The 13,555-nt window shown below is 34.0% G+C and overlaps 1 protein-coding gene across 2 annotated transcripts in view; it reads right to left on the bottom strand.

The window, feature by feature from the left end:
• Positions 1 to 13,555, bottom strand: part of LOC105830520 (sodium/hydrogen exchanger 9B2) — a 53,991-nt gene that overhangs the window by 25,664 nt on the left and 14,772 nt on the right. The window contains exons 1-2 of one of the 2 annotated variants that reach the window (XM_012669887.3): positions 9,084 to 11,822; positions 4,287 to 4,661 (exon numbers count right to left, since the gene is read on the bottom strand). In XM_012669887.3, coding sequence (XP_012525341.1) covers positions 4,287 to 4,661; positions 9,084 to 9,412 — 704 coding nt within the window. In that variant the 5' untranslated portion in view covers positions 9,413 to 11,822. Of the gene's footprint in view, positions 1 to 4,286; positions 4,662 to 9,083; positions 11,823 to 13,555 lie in introns of those variants that run through there. The other variant, XM_012669888.3, reaches the window with a different exon arrangement.

Below are 13,555 nucleotides of genomic sequence, written 5' to 3'. Positions count from 1 at the left end.
CAGACATAGCGTTTCCTACGGTAACCATAGCTCGCCGGCATTAACGATTCTAGCTGCGCGTCTCTGTCATTAGTAGGCTGTTCGAGTCATAAAGCGAATTTGACCAATCGAAAGGGTGTGATGATCGAGCGAATTCAGACACAATTGCGAGAAATCTATTTCGAAACGGAAGGAATAGAAATCTCGTGTGCCACAATCGACGCAATGGTGATAATTGCCTTCATTCCGGATTAATGGAATCGTTTATTGGCTGCACGTCCTTTGACTGAGAAATTTCACAGGCAGTTTCTCGTGAAAGGATACTTCAAATTACTTAAGATAGTATAAGGATATTTCGCTCGATGTACTCTTCTTCAAGCGTTAATTCGTAATGTATGTTCACGGTAACTTTTAGTTATCGCAAGGCGGAAATTTAACGGAATCTAATGTGTTACCTGCAAAGTAATATATCTCTCGCGCGTGTGCGGATTAAGAAGTTATAATCCCATGGAAAACTAGTTCTAAAGATTGCTGAAGGAAACGAAGTTGACGAGGGTTCGTCAACTTCGATAATGACCACGCGATGACATCGATCAGAATGCGGAGAAGTGGGTCAAGTACACGCGCTGGGAAGTTAAAGGTTAATTTGAATACTTTTACCTAAACGCACCTCATTGGAATTTTAATTTTACATTAACATAAACGAATTGTGCTTGGGGCAAGTCGGATCGCGCTCCATCCTTTTTCTTGTTGTTCAAAGAACGCGCGGCGTCCGCTCAAGGCTCAAAGGCTCGAGTACACAGGCCGAGTATGATTACGGATAAATACGTTCTCCTATCATAAAATATGGGGAAACCTTGAAGAGCTATCTGTCGCACGCGAGGAGACGGCAGCTGTGATTGTGGGAAACTCGGCGGATCTCTCCTGCCCGACCGCTTTGTCAGCGGCACTTGTTAGCGGTCCAGCAAGCAACCAGCGAACAAGATTAATACAACGTTATTACAATGATATTTTATAACATATAAATGTTTTCAGATATGTAAGTTCTTAATGTTACAAACAACGGAAAATATTTCAGTAAAACATTAAAATTAAAATTCCATCATTGTAACGTTAGAAATATTAAACATTGAAAAACGTTTATAAAATATTATGTCATAATAATCGTAAAATCCACATGAAATCAATGTTTTAATTTAAAAGATTGACTTAATGCTCCTTGCTTGCTGGGGAGGATGCAGGTTGAATTTGATTGCCGCTAAACCCGGGGCACTTGTTATGCCACGCATAGAGCTATCGTCGTGCGTGTCCACGGCTATTCACCGCCGTTAGACCTCGACCTTAAAAAGCGGCCATCTCGCGATCGCGACGAGTTGATCGTTACCTCAGAGACTTTCGAAGGACCTTCGAGTAATCGTCGTCATTGTCGACGTCGCCGTCGCCGTCATCACCATTGTCGTCGTTGTCGTCGTCAATAATGACACGTTTTTCCAATAATGACACGCGAATAGAGATAACGACTGTTTGCAATGAAAAAGCGATTTAACCAGTTCGCAACCTCGAGTTTACGTAAGAAATTAGTCTACTAAGAGTTCTTCGTGTTTTCCTCTCTATGTTTTTGCTCTCACCGAACAAAAATCTGATGCACGCTTTAAAGTAACAGTTAATTCTATAAAAAATTACATAAAATAATACGATTGTCAGTAAACTTTCTGAATTTTTAATAAAAGTAGAGTTTGAAAAACTTTTTCTATTAATTTGTATCTCACATAAAAGAGAATGCGATCAAATTTTATTATCTCATCAACACAAAAGGAAATTATAATACAATAATAAATAGAATATTGGTCCGATAATACAAGCATGAAAAAATGCAATTTTTTGATCAAAACAAATTTGACATTTTTTGGTGCTTAATAATATTTTTGTATCAAGTACTAAAACATTTTTTTATTCTACAAATTACCGGATTGTTGGATTTGAAATAAAAAAAATTATGGATAATTATTCACTTTACTTGTGCTGTCAAAGAGACTCTTCTAAAAGACTTACAAAGAGTTTTAGCTCGTTAAAAAGTTATTAATCATTAAAGATTGGAAATCGACATGGTTGAGTAGTAACTAGTTAAAAAGTTGAAAATTAATAATAAAATTAAAAAGTTAATAACTTTTAATTTAATTTAGTTAAGTTTTAATGATTTAATTTTTAACTTTAACTAGTTATATTTAAAACGTATAAACATTAATTTATTAACTTTTTTCTTAAATTAAAAATTTTATCTGGGCGAAAGAAAAAAATTATATAAAATAAAAATACATTCCTGCATAAAAACAATATTTTTTGTTATTTTATATAATTAATATTATAACTCAATTTACAAATAAAATATTAAATATATTTGACGATCGATACTGTAATTATGTTGGTAATTTGGCTCAAATAAATTATATGGCTTTTTAATTTAATATAGATAAAACTTCTTAACTTTTATTTTAACTTGAGTAAATTAATTTTAACGTAATTTTAACTGAGTTAGTTTTTTATTTATGTAATTTTTAACTTGACTAAATTAATTTTATAATCCAATAACTTTAATTTAATTTAGTTAAACAATTATATTAACTTATTCAACCCGGAAAATCGGTAAAAAATATAAGAAAAGATAAAGCAATAATATACTCACACTGATTACATAGACTAAATAAAATGTGTTAAAAATTTATGTGTTCAATGCTTATAACAATTCATTTTTTACTTTACTCAGTACTACAGAAATTAGCTATAACTTCAATAGACTTATCAATGGGATCTGTACAATAATATTGCCGTTTGAAAATAAACTGACCTAACAAGTAAACCTATCCTGTTTCAAAAATTGAAGGAGGCGGGAGGAAATTTCGAAAAATATAGTATTTTCCAAAAATCGCTGCACTGTTATAAACTACATTAAAAGTCATAAAACTTTTATTAGGACCTGTTTTTTATATCTCTTACTGTTTCGACAATATTCACTTAAAAACATAAAAACTAATATTTTTTTTAAAGGATGTTTCATCCCTTTAATGACCGTATAAAAAATACGTATTTCTTAATTTGACTTAGATTACAAAATACTCAAAGCTTATCAAAATCAGAGTATAACACTCGGGTAGGTTTACTTGTAAGTAATATGTGTAATAGTTTTTGCATGGAAAATCAAAATCCATGCATAACAGTACAATTGTATTCCTCGTTTCGTCCCGTAAATGAGGAAAAAGGGTGGAGCATACCTCGCTTCACGTAAAAAATAAAAACTACATAGAACGATACAAATATAGACTTAATATAGAATCCTTATAGGGTAAAATAAGATCTATGATTGTAATGTTCAACATAGGTTCCGTTTTTTTAACATAAAGTAATTTCTGATTTAAAACTAAAATTTGATTTGGATTAGATCATATATTTTTATAATACGAGTACAGAGGAGCAGAGATTATTTGTTACCAAACATGTGTAATCGCTTTACTTGCTTAAATGTATAAATATGTAAACAATAAGCTATTTATGCTAAAATTCAAATTATAGAATTTAACATATGTTTACGTTGTGAACTTTTTTGGATAACAATTTTTAAAAAAAATCATAGTTAAAACTTTTTAAAGATTATTCATAAGAGTATCCTTGATATAAGTAAGTCAAAAAGTAATCCTTCTAAAGTAAATAATTACCAAATTATGTTACTATTTTACTTTTCCAAAAATGTCATCGTTCAAATAACCGCCATATTTCACCCTCAAAAGTTTTACATTATACCTTCGAATACGGGATTCATAACATTACATTATTAATCCTTGATCAAGATAACTTTCTATCTTTCTATTTTAATTTTAATTAAATAAATTCTTAAATAATTTCTTATTATAAAAATAGTTGTTATAATTAAAATTAATTTAATTTAATAAGTTACTTTTTTAAATAAATTAGGATAAAAAATAACTTGGCCATGTAATAAAATAATATAATAAAATCCAAATTAAATTTTCAAACATATTTCGTACATAGAATTAAATAATAATTTTATAAATATTTTATATATATATATATATATATATATATATATATCCCTTCAGATCTACCTCATAAAAGAAATAGTTTCATATCAATTTCCAAATTAAATTGAAGAGTGCTGATATCTCACGATTTTTGCTGACACATTGAAAACTTCTTCCATTTCAGTTGAATGTAACTGCATGGATATTTGGCAGGAATCTCATACCGAGGTCCCTCCTTTGGAAATTTTACCTCCTTTTGGAAAGCAGACTCACCGTAGATTGGAAACCACCACAGTATAGTGCCCCTCGATCTTGACGAGTCCGAGATTCTGCATTATTAGACCGGTGATCAGCATACCAATTAAGGCTGGAAGAGTGGTCAAAGAGAACAGCCAACCCCCAAACTGCGCGGCGATGCACACAGCAGCCAATCCGAACAGTTGGCCACCTGGGGCGGCATCATTACCAATCACCGAGTAGATGACACCCCAAAGCAGCAGACCCAAAAGAAAGAGGCATAGAATACGAGCGAATTTCCTGTACGTTGGGCAGAATGGCTGCGGACATGCTCTTCTCCATCCTGGTGGCTCCCACGATGGCGTGTCATCGCGACCGTGACATCGCGCGCAAAATAGGTACAGCCACGATCTGGAAGAGACGTAAATGTGATGAAGAGCGTGGTAGAACATTGAAACGTGTAACATTGACTAACAACATTCTTTCCGTTGTTTCTTAATCCTTTCAGCCGTATATTTTTCTGTACATTCAAAATTTTTGCAACTTTATTTTCTAGGGGATTTTTTAATTACTAAATTCAAATCCAAAGTCAAGATCAAAATTAATAAATTATTAAAAATTATCGTTATTATTATTATATTTAAAATTAATTAACTTTATATTTATAAGTCACAAAATGTTTAAAAATTGAAAAATTCTTAAAACATAAAAGTAAAATTTAGAAAACAAGAAAAAACAAAATTAGAATGTGTACATTCTCATCGTTAATTTGCAGGTAGTAGCACTAAAAGCAAGAAAAACGAATGTGAACATAATATAAATATTTTTCTGTGTATTTAAGGGAATGCTAAAACTGTCCTGTTTTACCAATTATTTTGATTATTTTCAATTCATTAATTTTTTAATTGTATTTACAGAATAAAAAATCCTTCACAATCGAAGTACAGACGGTAACATAATGAGCACGTAAGTATTTTGTACAAAAAACAAAAAATAATTTATTTTGTAAATAAAATTAAATTTTTTTTTCGTTTTTTTGTACAAAATTTTGACGTGCATATTATGTTATCGTCTGTACTTCAAAAAAAGTGAAGAAAGATTTTTAATTCTGTAAATACAATTAAAAAATTATTGAAATGGAAATAATCAAAATAATCGGTAAAACAGGACAGCTTTAGCATCCCCTTGAAGAGAAAAATTAAAGAGAACAATTTGCTTTAATTTAATAAAAAAATAGAAAATATTTTATTTTAAATATTTTTTGTAAAACAAATACAACATAGTGGAAAACTTGGAAAAAGTATTAAAAAATACTTAGAATGCACTAAGCGCATAAAGAAATTGCTCGTTTTTCAACTAATAGATTAGTTGAAAATCCATTTCTCTATAGTCTATAAGAAAGTATTAATTTTGAATTTTTTACAAGGTGTCTGGAAATTCACATTTAGATGAGTACAAGACATGATACTTTATGCTAAAATTAACAACTTTTTCTTTTAACATAATTGCATTTAATAAATAGTTTTTGCAGGAAAACAGGTTAAAGCTAAGTGCTCTTATCTATATGGCGCTCAGGGCCAGCGTACGCTTCTTATTCCCGTTTATCGGAAAATAAAGACAAATGTAAATAATAATATTCTTTAAAGTTTAGCATTCTATTAGTTTAAATTGCACAATTACGTGTAATAATTAAATAGTATCACTAAGGTAAAGAATAGTTCATTAAATAAGAATATGTAAATGCCAAAAAATTGATTTATTGGGTAACAATTTTTTGAAACTTTTTTGACTCACATTTAAAAGAAATTAACAACATTGAACGAGTTCTTTTTATTTTGAAAAAGATAAAAAAATAATAATATTGTACACACACATCTCTTGTAATACCTCAACTTAAATATTTTGCTTTATTTTTAATCATTGTTATACGATAAATCAATTCTTCGTACATGTTACGTACATGTTATTTGTACATGTTATGCATTCTTATTTAATTCATCAACTATTCTTCATATTTAGTAATATTACAAAATTATTATACACAATTGTACATTATTTAGAATAATAGAATGCTAATAAAGCATATTACTATTGACCTTACTATTTATCTTTATTTTTAGATACATATATAAATGAGAAACGCGTGTCTGTCTGAGCGCCGCGCCGCATAGATAAAAGCGCGCGTTTATTCGTTAACTTCAATCTGTTTTTCTGTAAAAACTATTTGTCGAACGCAATTTTGTTTAAAAAAAGTTGTTTTTTTTAGCACAAATGTCACATTTTATTCGCCAAATACGCGAATTTCCAGACTATTTTTGCAATTAATTATTAACAACCTAATATTTTTTTTACATTTTTTATACTCTGTTCTATGGACCTTAAAAAAACAAAAAACTTTGTATTTGTTGTTAAAAAAGTAGTTAAATAAATATGCAAAAAAGTGAGTTGCTGAACAATTTATTATGACGCAAAGAATTAAAACGCTTTTTAATTTCAATAATTTGTAAATTGAAAGTAGCACATTGGTGATAATTTTTTATGTTAAACATATAAAAAATATAATATAAACTTTATATAAAAAATAATTAACTAAAAGAAAAATTTCCACTTAACCAGCAAAATAACTATTATTTATTGGTAATGGGATCTGATAAAAATAAATGTCTGGAATGTGATAAAGATCACATATCGCACACAAGTGCTCATATATTTTTTGATAAGAAATAAAAAGAAGATAAATGTGCAACAAGTAAAACAAAACGTATGTTAGCTACTGTGAGCTTTTAATTTAATTTGTACCAGACACTATGCTGTTTACAAAAACAAAAGTTCTAAAAGTTTTAAATTACAACAATATATATTGTTTCAAAGCTTAAAATAAATGTACTAAATTGATGCAATAATATATAAAATAATGTATATGTATATTTATCATAACAAAAGAAATGTCTTAATTTTAAAATATACACAAAATATTTACTATTTATTTTTAAATGTCAAATTATTAAATAAAGTCGGGTTAAAAATTTATCGTAAAAGTCAGTCTTTCTTTAATATATCATTGTATAATTCGCTCGGGGCAAGTTTGCTAGGATTAATGCCTTCAAGTACAAACGTCAATAGCTTCAATCTACTCAGTATCTACCAGTTTATCCGCAGAGATAATTTGTAGCTGTTAAACTAGCTTAGATTTCAATGTGATACTAACAATTATTACAGTTGTGTATATATATCTGTCTATATGCCTTTGTTGAGCATTGTAATGGTTAATTTGGTGTGCGGCTTTACACGGTAGTCTATTAGATTGTATTATGCCACGTGTGCAATAATAATTTCGAATTAGCGAATTCATTATAGTATTGATAGCGTACATTGTAATTTATGTTACGCTCATTCATAAGTCATAAAGGATTAATGATTCATAAAATACTTTTTATCAATTTATTGACCGCGCATTTCGAGGAAAATACATTCGTGTTATGCACATTCTATTATTCTGCTTAATCTCTGCAAATAACTCTGTAATTGGGCCTCTAATTAATTTCTTGTTAAAAGTGGAATTCATAAATGCGAAATTTATGAGAAATAATCACATATATCATTAAAAATGTATGATAATTCTGAAACGCATTATATGATTTATAACAAATTGAAGAATACTTTATAAATATTAATATTGGAATATATTTTAACTGCTTCTTGCACAATTTAATTGAATTTATAAAACATTGCATTATTCAAATAATGATGTAACGTTACAAGTAGATCTGTCTTATGTCATTCAAATAATGCAATCTTTACATTAAAAAGTCTGAAAGTCGTAAGTCGTGCTAAATGCCTTGTTGATTCGAAAAATCAATGTAGAAATTAAATCTGTACAACTTGTTATCGTTTCAAAGTAATTACTTCGACTTCGGGAAGCCGACGTGAAAGAAGTGCTTCAAATTTTTGCCTTGTGTAGATAGCCGCTATCAAGAAAATGAAAGTAGGCCATAAATGATAGTCATAAAATAGGATAATTCATGATATTAGTTGCCGTATTAGTAATATAAACAATTTTGTCAACCTTTTCGATTAAAGATACCTACAAATCAGATAATGAGTGAATCAACATATACTCGTCTTTCGTGCTCTGAATCGTGAAGAGTGACGAAGGGAAAACCAAGACTAGAAGGTTCTGCTTCTTTACAAACTGTTTAAAGTTATTAAAAATATTATGAAAGTTCAAAAGATTCTATTCATAAATATGTATTTCTGACAACTAACATTCACAAATTTTCGACTCAAATTAAATTAATTAGGTTTAAAGGGAAACGTTACGAAAATACGAAAAAGGATGAATAAAAGTTTATTTTATCGGTCTCGCAGTTTTCGATAAGTAATAAAGTGTTTCGCGCGATTAATCGTTGAAGTACTTGCGCTCGTTGTTAAATGTACAATGTAAAAAAGTCACATCTAATTTGCGACGGTGTGAGAAAAGTACACGCACACAGACGTACAGAGTAATTATGACCTATTATCGTCCATTATCGGCGGAGATTGTTTACTTTCGCGGCAACGTGACTTATTATCACTGACCATGTAAAGCGTATTTTTGAACGACATACGTCCTCTCTGTTTGCATTGTTGTCTTATCGCGACGATTGCAACGATTGCGAATTATCGCTTTGATCGGTAAGAGTCTCGAGAGACGTTTTTCCGTCTAGATCGATTTGGATCTAGAAAAATGATCCATCCACACACACACGCGCACACACACACAGGCGTGCGCGCGCATAAAGGTATCGGCAAATGGACTTTGCGGAGCTTACCGGAGAGATAATCGGGTCTCACCTCTCAAGCTCCTCGGAATACTCGATCTTGTCCCTGATCGAGCTGGACAAGCTGTACGCCGATTTCTTTCGGTTGGCGTTGATCCTGCCGTTCTCCAGATCGAACTTGTGCTGCGGAATGTTCTCCACGCTACCGCAGTGGCTGCCGCCGTGGTGCAGGATCGACTTCCGCCTGCTCTGATCGGAATTGTGCTCCGAGCTCGCGCTGATGCGCCGGTGGTGCTCGAAGGCGGGATTATCGTGTCCCATGACCTGATCGCTGATCGACACACGTCTCTTCGCCAGCTCCTCGCTGGGCTTGTTCGTCCTGCCGCTCATCTCCATCTCCATTTTCCAACGATTTTCAATGATCGACCGATCGTTAACGGTAGCTTCTTCGAAAGTTCAGGTTTCAGTTTCTCCCTTTTATGTTACGCTCTGTACTTTTGCTACCGATCCCCCGCGATGCGCGATGCAGATCGATCGATCGGTTTTCCTCCCTCGCCTGGCCGAGACGATTTCCTCGCGAGTTTCTCCACCTGGAGAAAACTGAACTCGCCAAACGCGCCACCTGTACGATACGGGCTCACTCGCGCTATTGATCGCGATCGGAAAGAAAGCCGTGGCCGCGCGGTTAGCCGCTGACGCGTACACTGCGACGATCTCGGATCACACGTTAACGGCGATCGTCAGCGGGTTGAGTCTCGTGACGAGGCCGCTCCGGCGAGTCGGGGACGCGGACGCGAACGCGGACGGGGACGACGAACGCTAATGCGTTGCGACGATTGACGTCTTTGACACCTTGGCCCGCTTTTACCGGACCGCGTTTCTTCGTCTCGGGCCTGCGACTCGCCCACAGGTCTCGCCCGGCTTTGCTTCCCTCGTTAGAGCGACGCGCCGCTCTCAAGACCGGCCGCCCCCGTCCCGGTGATCGAACTCTCTTTCACGCCGATCGGTGTTTTCGCCCAACCGATCCGATCGATTCTCGCGCGGCCGCTTGCTGCCCGCACGGAAACGCGACGGCGACCGACGCATCCCGCCTCGCGTCGTTCTAATATCCTCTAGCGTGTTTCGATCGGGCCTTTCGCAGCGACGGAGGCGCGAATGTACCGGTCTAGGTCGTCGCGATCGCGCGAGCCAAGCGACTAAAATCAACGACAAACGGCGTGCGCGGCATACGGTGGTGTTCAATGCGAACGGCGATGGTAGTAGTGGGGCTTGTAAAAAGTCCGCTCGGACAAGAGCGTACGGGAGCAGTCACAGCGGCCCGTGACGATAATTGTCGCGCGACGCGTACAGGATGGGCACAGCTGGCCGCCTCATTGACGAACCGGCAACGGTCCGCTGCGCTTCTCCGTTGCAGCTCGCGCGCCCGCGGATCCGCCGTCGAATCAGCACTATAAACTGTGTTTTAAAAAAAAAAACGCCTCATTTGTGTGCGCGTCTACGTGTGCGTGTGATTTAGTTTTCCGCGTGGAAATGATACACATGTATCGCGCAAAGAGATAAATTTACATATTAAAACGGGCAGTTTAGCACGCTTTGCTGTGTTATTTTTACGCGGGAGATTAAATCGCACGCACGAATGAGGCATTTGCGCGCTTGGATTTTACAGCGGGATCGAGAACACACTTCCGCCGCCGCGCCGTCGCACACACCGTCCCGAATCCCGGCGGAAAACCGTCGCGATCGAAAACACGAGGGATAAACCCCCTGAGAAAGTTTCGGACCCTCGAGGTAATGATGGATATTGCTCCGAGTATCATCCAGTTAACGTATTAATTTTCATTCTCCGATACACTCTGTCCGTCGATAACTTTTCGGTACAACTTTTTTCCCCTCTCTCTATCTCGTTTTAAATGGGAGTCGCTTGGTAAATAAGCACTGGGAAAAATAATTTGTCAACTCGACTGAATTTCATCAGTTCAAGAGTATTGACGTATTTATCTTGTAATTAAATACATAAATACTTGAACTGAAGAATTTTAACGAAAAAAATTAAATAAAGTTTAAAATAAACTGATAAAAATATCAAACGTAAAGATGAAAGAGCCATTTTCAATTAGTCAGTAGATCTTGATGTCTAATAATAGCTTTTACATAAATTTTGACAATTTTCAGCGCGCAATTTTCAGCTCATGGTAAACTGTGCATCGCATATTTGTCAGTTTCGATACATGATCCTAAACTAAAGCCGGATGTAATATTACAAATTAAATCAACAAGCAATTTAATAATACTGACGCTAATGAATATCTTAAATAGAATACTGTAGAAAATTTATTGCGAAAAATAACTCTATAAACAAGATTCAAACTTAAACATTTTACATTTTGTGACGGACATATGATATATTTTTGTAATAAGTTATTGTTGAGGAAATTTTTCACGTACAAAACATAAAATATTAAATGCAACTCAACCGATAAAAATATCAAATGTAATGAAAGAGCCATTGAGATAAACGGATTTTCATCTAATAATAATAACATCAGTTTACCAAAAATTAAATTTCACTAGTACAGTTGCTGAAATTTTTATCTGTAAAAAAGACTGTTTTTCCTTTGTTTGAAATTTTTTTGTAAAACAAAAACCAATATCATCCTGAAATTTTAATCAGAAGTCGTGAATTATTTGTTATTCACCCCTTAACCAATTTTCCCCCTATAATGATGAAGCCGTATATACTTATTTATAATTTGTAGTTTATGACTATTGATACACATATACAATATAATTTATCGTGATAGATTCTGTTGAATGTATATAAAATTGTATAATTATATTGGGTAATGTACACACATACATGTACAAATATTAGGTACGATAAATTAATTGTGCACCTCTAACTAGAAATTACAAATTATATAACTTAATTGGCATAGACGGAAAATTTGCTATCTTAGCAAAATTTTATGTTTAAATCCTTTATAATATAGCTAAAGATTCAAATAAGATATCAAAATTAAAAAATGCATCTTATAAAAAATTAACAACATCTACATTAATATCTGACTTTTCAAGAGACAAAAAGTATTGAAAAGAAATAGAAACTTTGCGTAAAAAAACTCTATAAAAATCAGTTTTTTATTCGGATATATATTATCTTTGGACATTTGCCACTATATTATTGTTCTACTTTTAAATCAGTTTTGAGATTCTAAGAATTGAATTTTTACATTCATTTAAAAGATTTCTGTATAAAAAATGTTAAGATTGTAAAAAATGTAAATGCACACCGTTTGCATTTTTGTTATTAGTGCACACGCAATGCAAGCGCTCTTGCTGTGCTTATATATAGGCACTGTATTATTGCAACAACGTTTCCGCCTCAATATTTAAAGTTATAAAAAGAAAAGATATCAAATAATACTGAAATAACGTAGATATTGAACGTTTTAACGATAAATATTAAGAAAATTAATTTTATATTTTTTTCCTAAATTTTTATTAAAAATTAAAAAAAAATCGTTTTTTATAGTAACAAACTGGTGTTTTATTCCGAATTTTAAAAAAAGCTTATTTAAAAAAATTGGTTTCTTTCATCTCTAGACTTTTCATCAAAGTTTCAAAATAACGTTACTTCTTTTTTACAAGAAAAAGTTCACAATTTAATTAAGTTGAAAAATTTAGCTGAATCAAGAATTTTTTTTTTTCTTCTCAGTGCGCAGCAACAAAGACGAGGGAGAGAAAGAGAAATAGTTTTAAATTTACCGCGGGTGTCACTAATAATTTAGCATCGTCTAATGTATCAAGGTATTACGGAATTGGAATGAAATTTTTGATCCCGGGCTTATCCCTCGTTAGGACGCGCGACAGCTCGTAACATATCTTTGTGACAATTTTAATAACGGTCGCTTACTTTGGGAATTCCTGTATAAGTCAGGGATTCGAAATGGCACGAGATGGTGGAGCGACGAAAAACCGTAGACGACTCGCGTCGGCTCGCCGCTGCACGTCCGAGTGTTATAACACTCCGTTTACCCAAATCCTAAATCATAAATAGAGCACGCAAAACACACACACACACACATATAAATGTATATATACACACACACGTACGCACGTACATACGTGCGTTATAACACTGCGTCAGATCGTCGCCTGTGCTTCGAGAGAGTCACCGCGTCCGACGTAGCGCGTGATCTCGGCCGCACATAACCTCAGCGCGCGTGATCTTTTACTTTCGGAAGACCGAAGAGCGTTCGCCGGGATGAAACTCGGGATTAACGGTTTTAATCGAGGCTCGCGTTCCTTTATCAATCTTGATTTCCCGCGAGCAATATCTCTCGCGAGAGGACGGGAACGGACGCGACGCATCCTCCAACGATCGTGGTCCTCCCCCCCCTCCACTTACGAAACGATCAGGCCGACGGTGAATATCGTTCGTCCGATCGACGCGGTTACCGCGTGATTACTAATACTATGTTTCCCGTATCGATCGCCATCGCGCTTTCTCACCGATCTATACCTTTTGTCTATTGATTGACCTGC

Source organism: Monomorium pharaonis, chromosome 4 (genome assembly GCF_013373865.1).
Source record: "Monomorium pharaonis isolate MP-MQ-018 chromosome 4, ASM1337386v2, whole genome shotgun sequence".
Lineage (NCBI taxonomy): Eukaryota > Metazoa > Arthropoda > Insecta > Hymenoptera > Formicidae > Monomorium > Monomorium pharaonis.
Note: the sequence above shows the minus strand (reverse complement) of the source record. Positions and strands in the feature narration are given on the sequence as shown.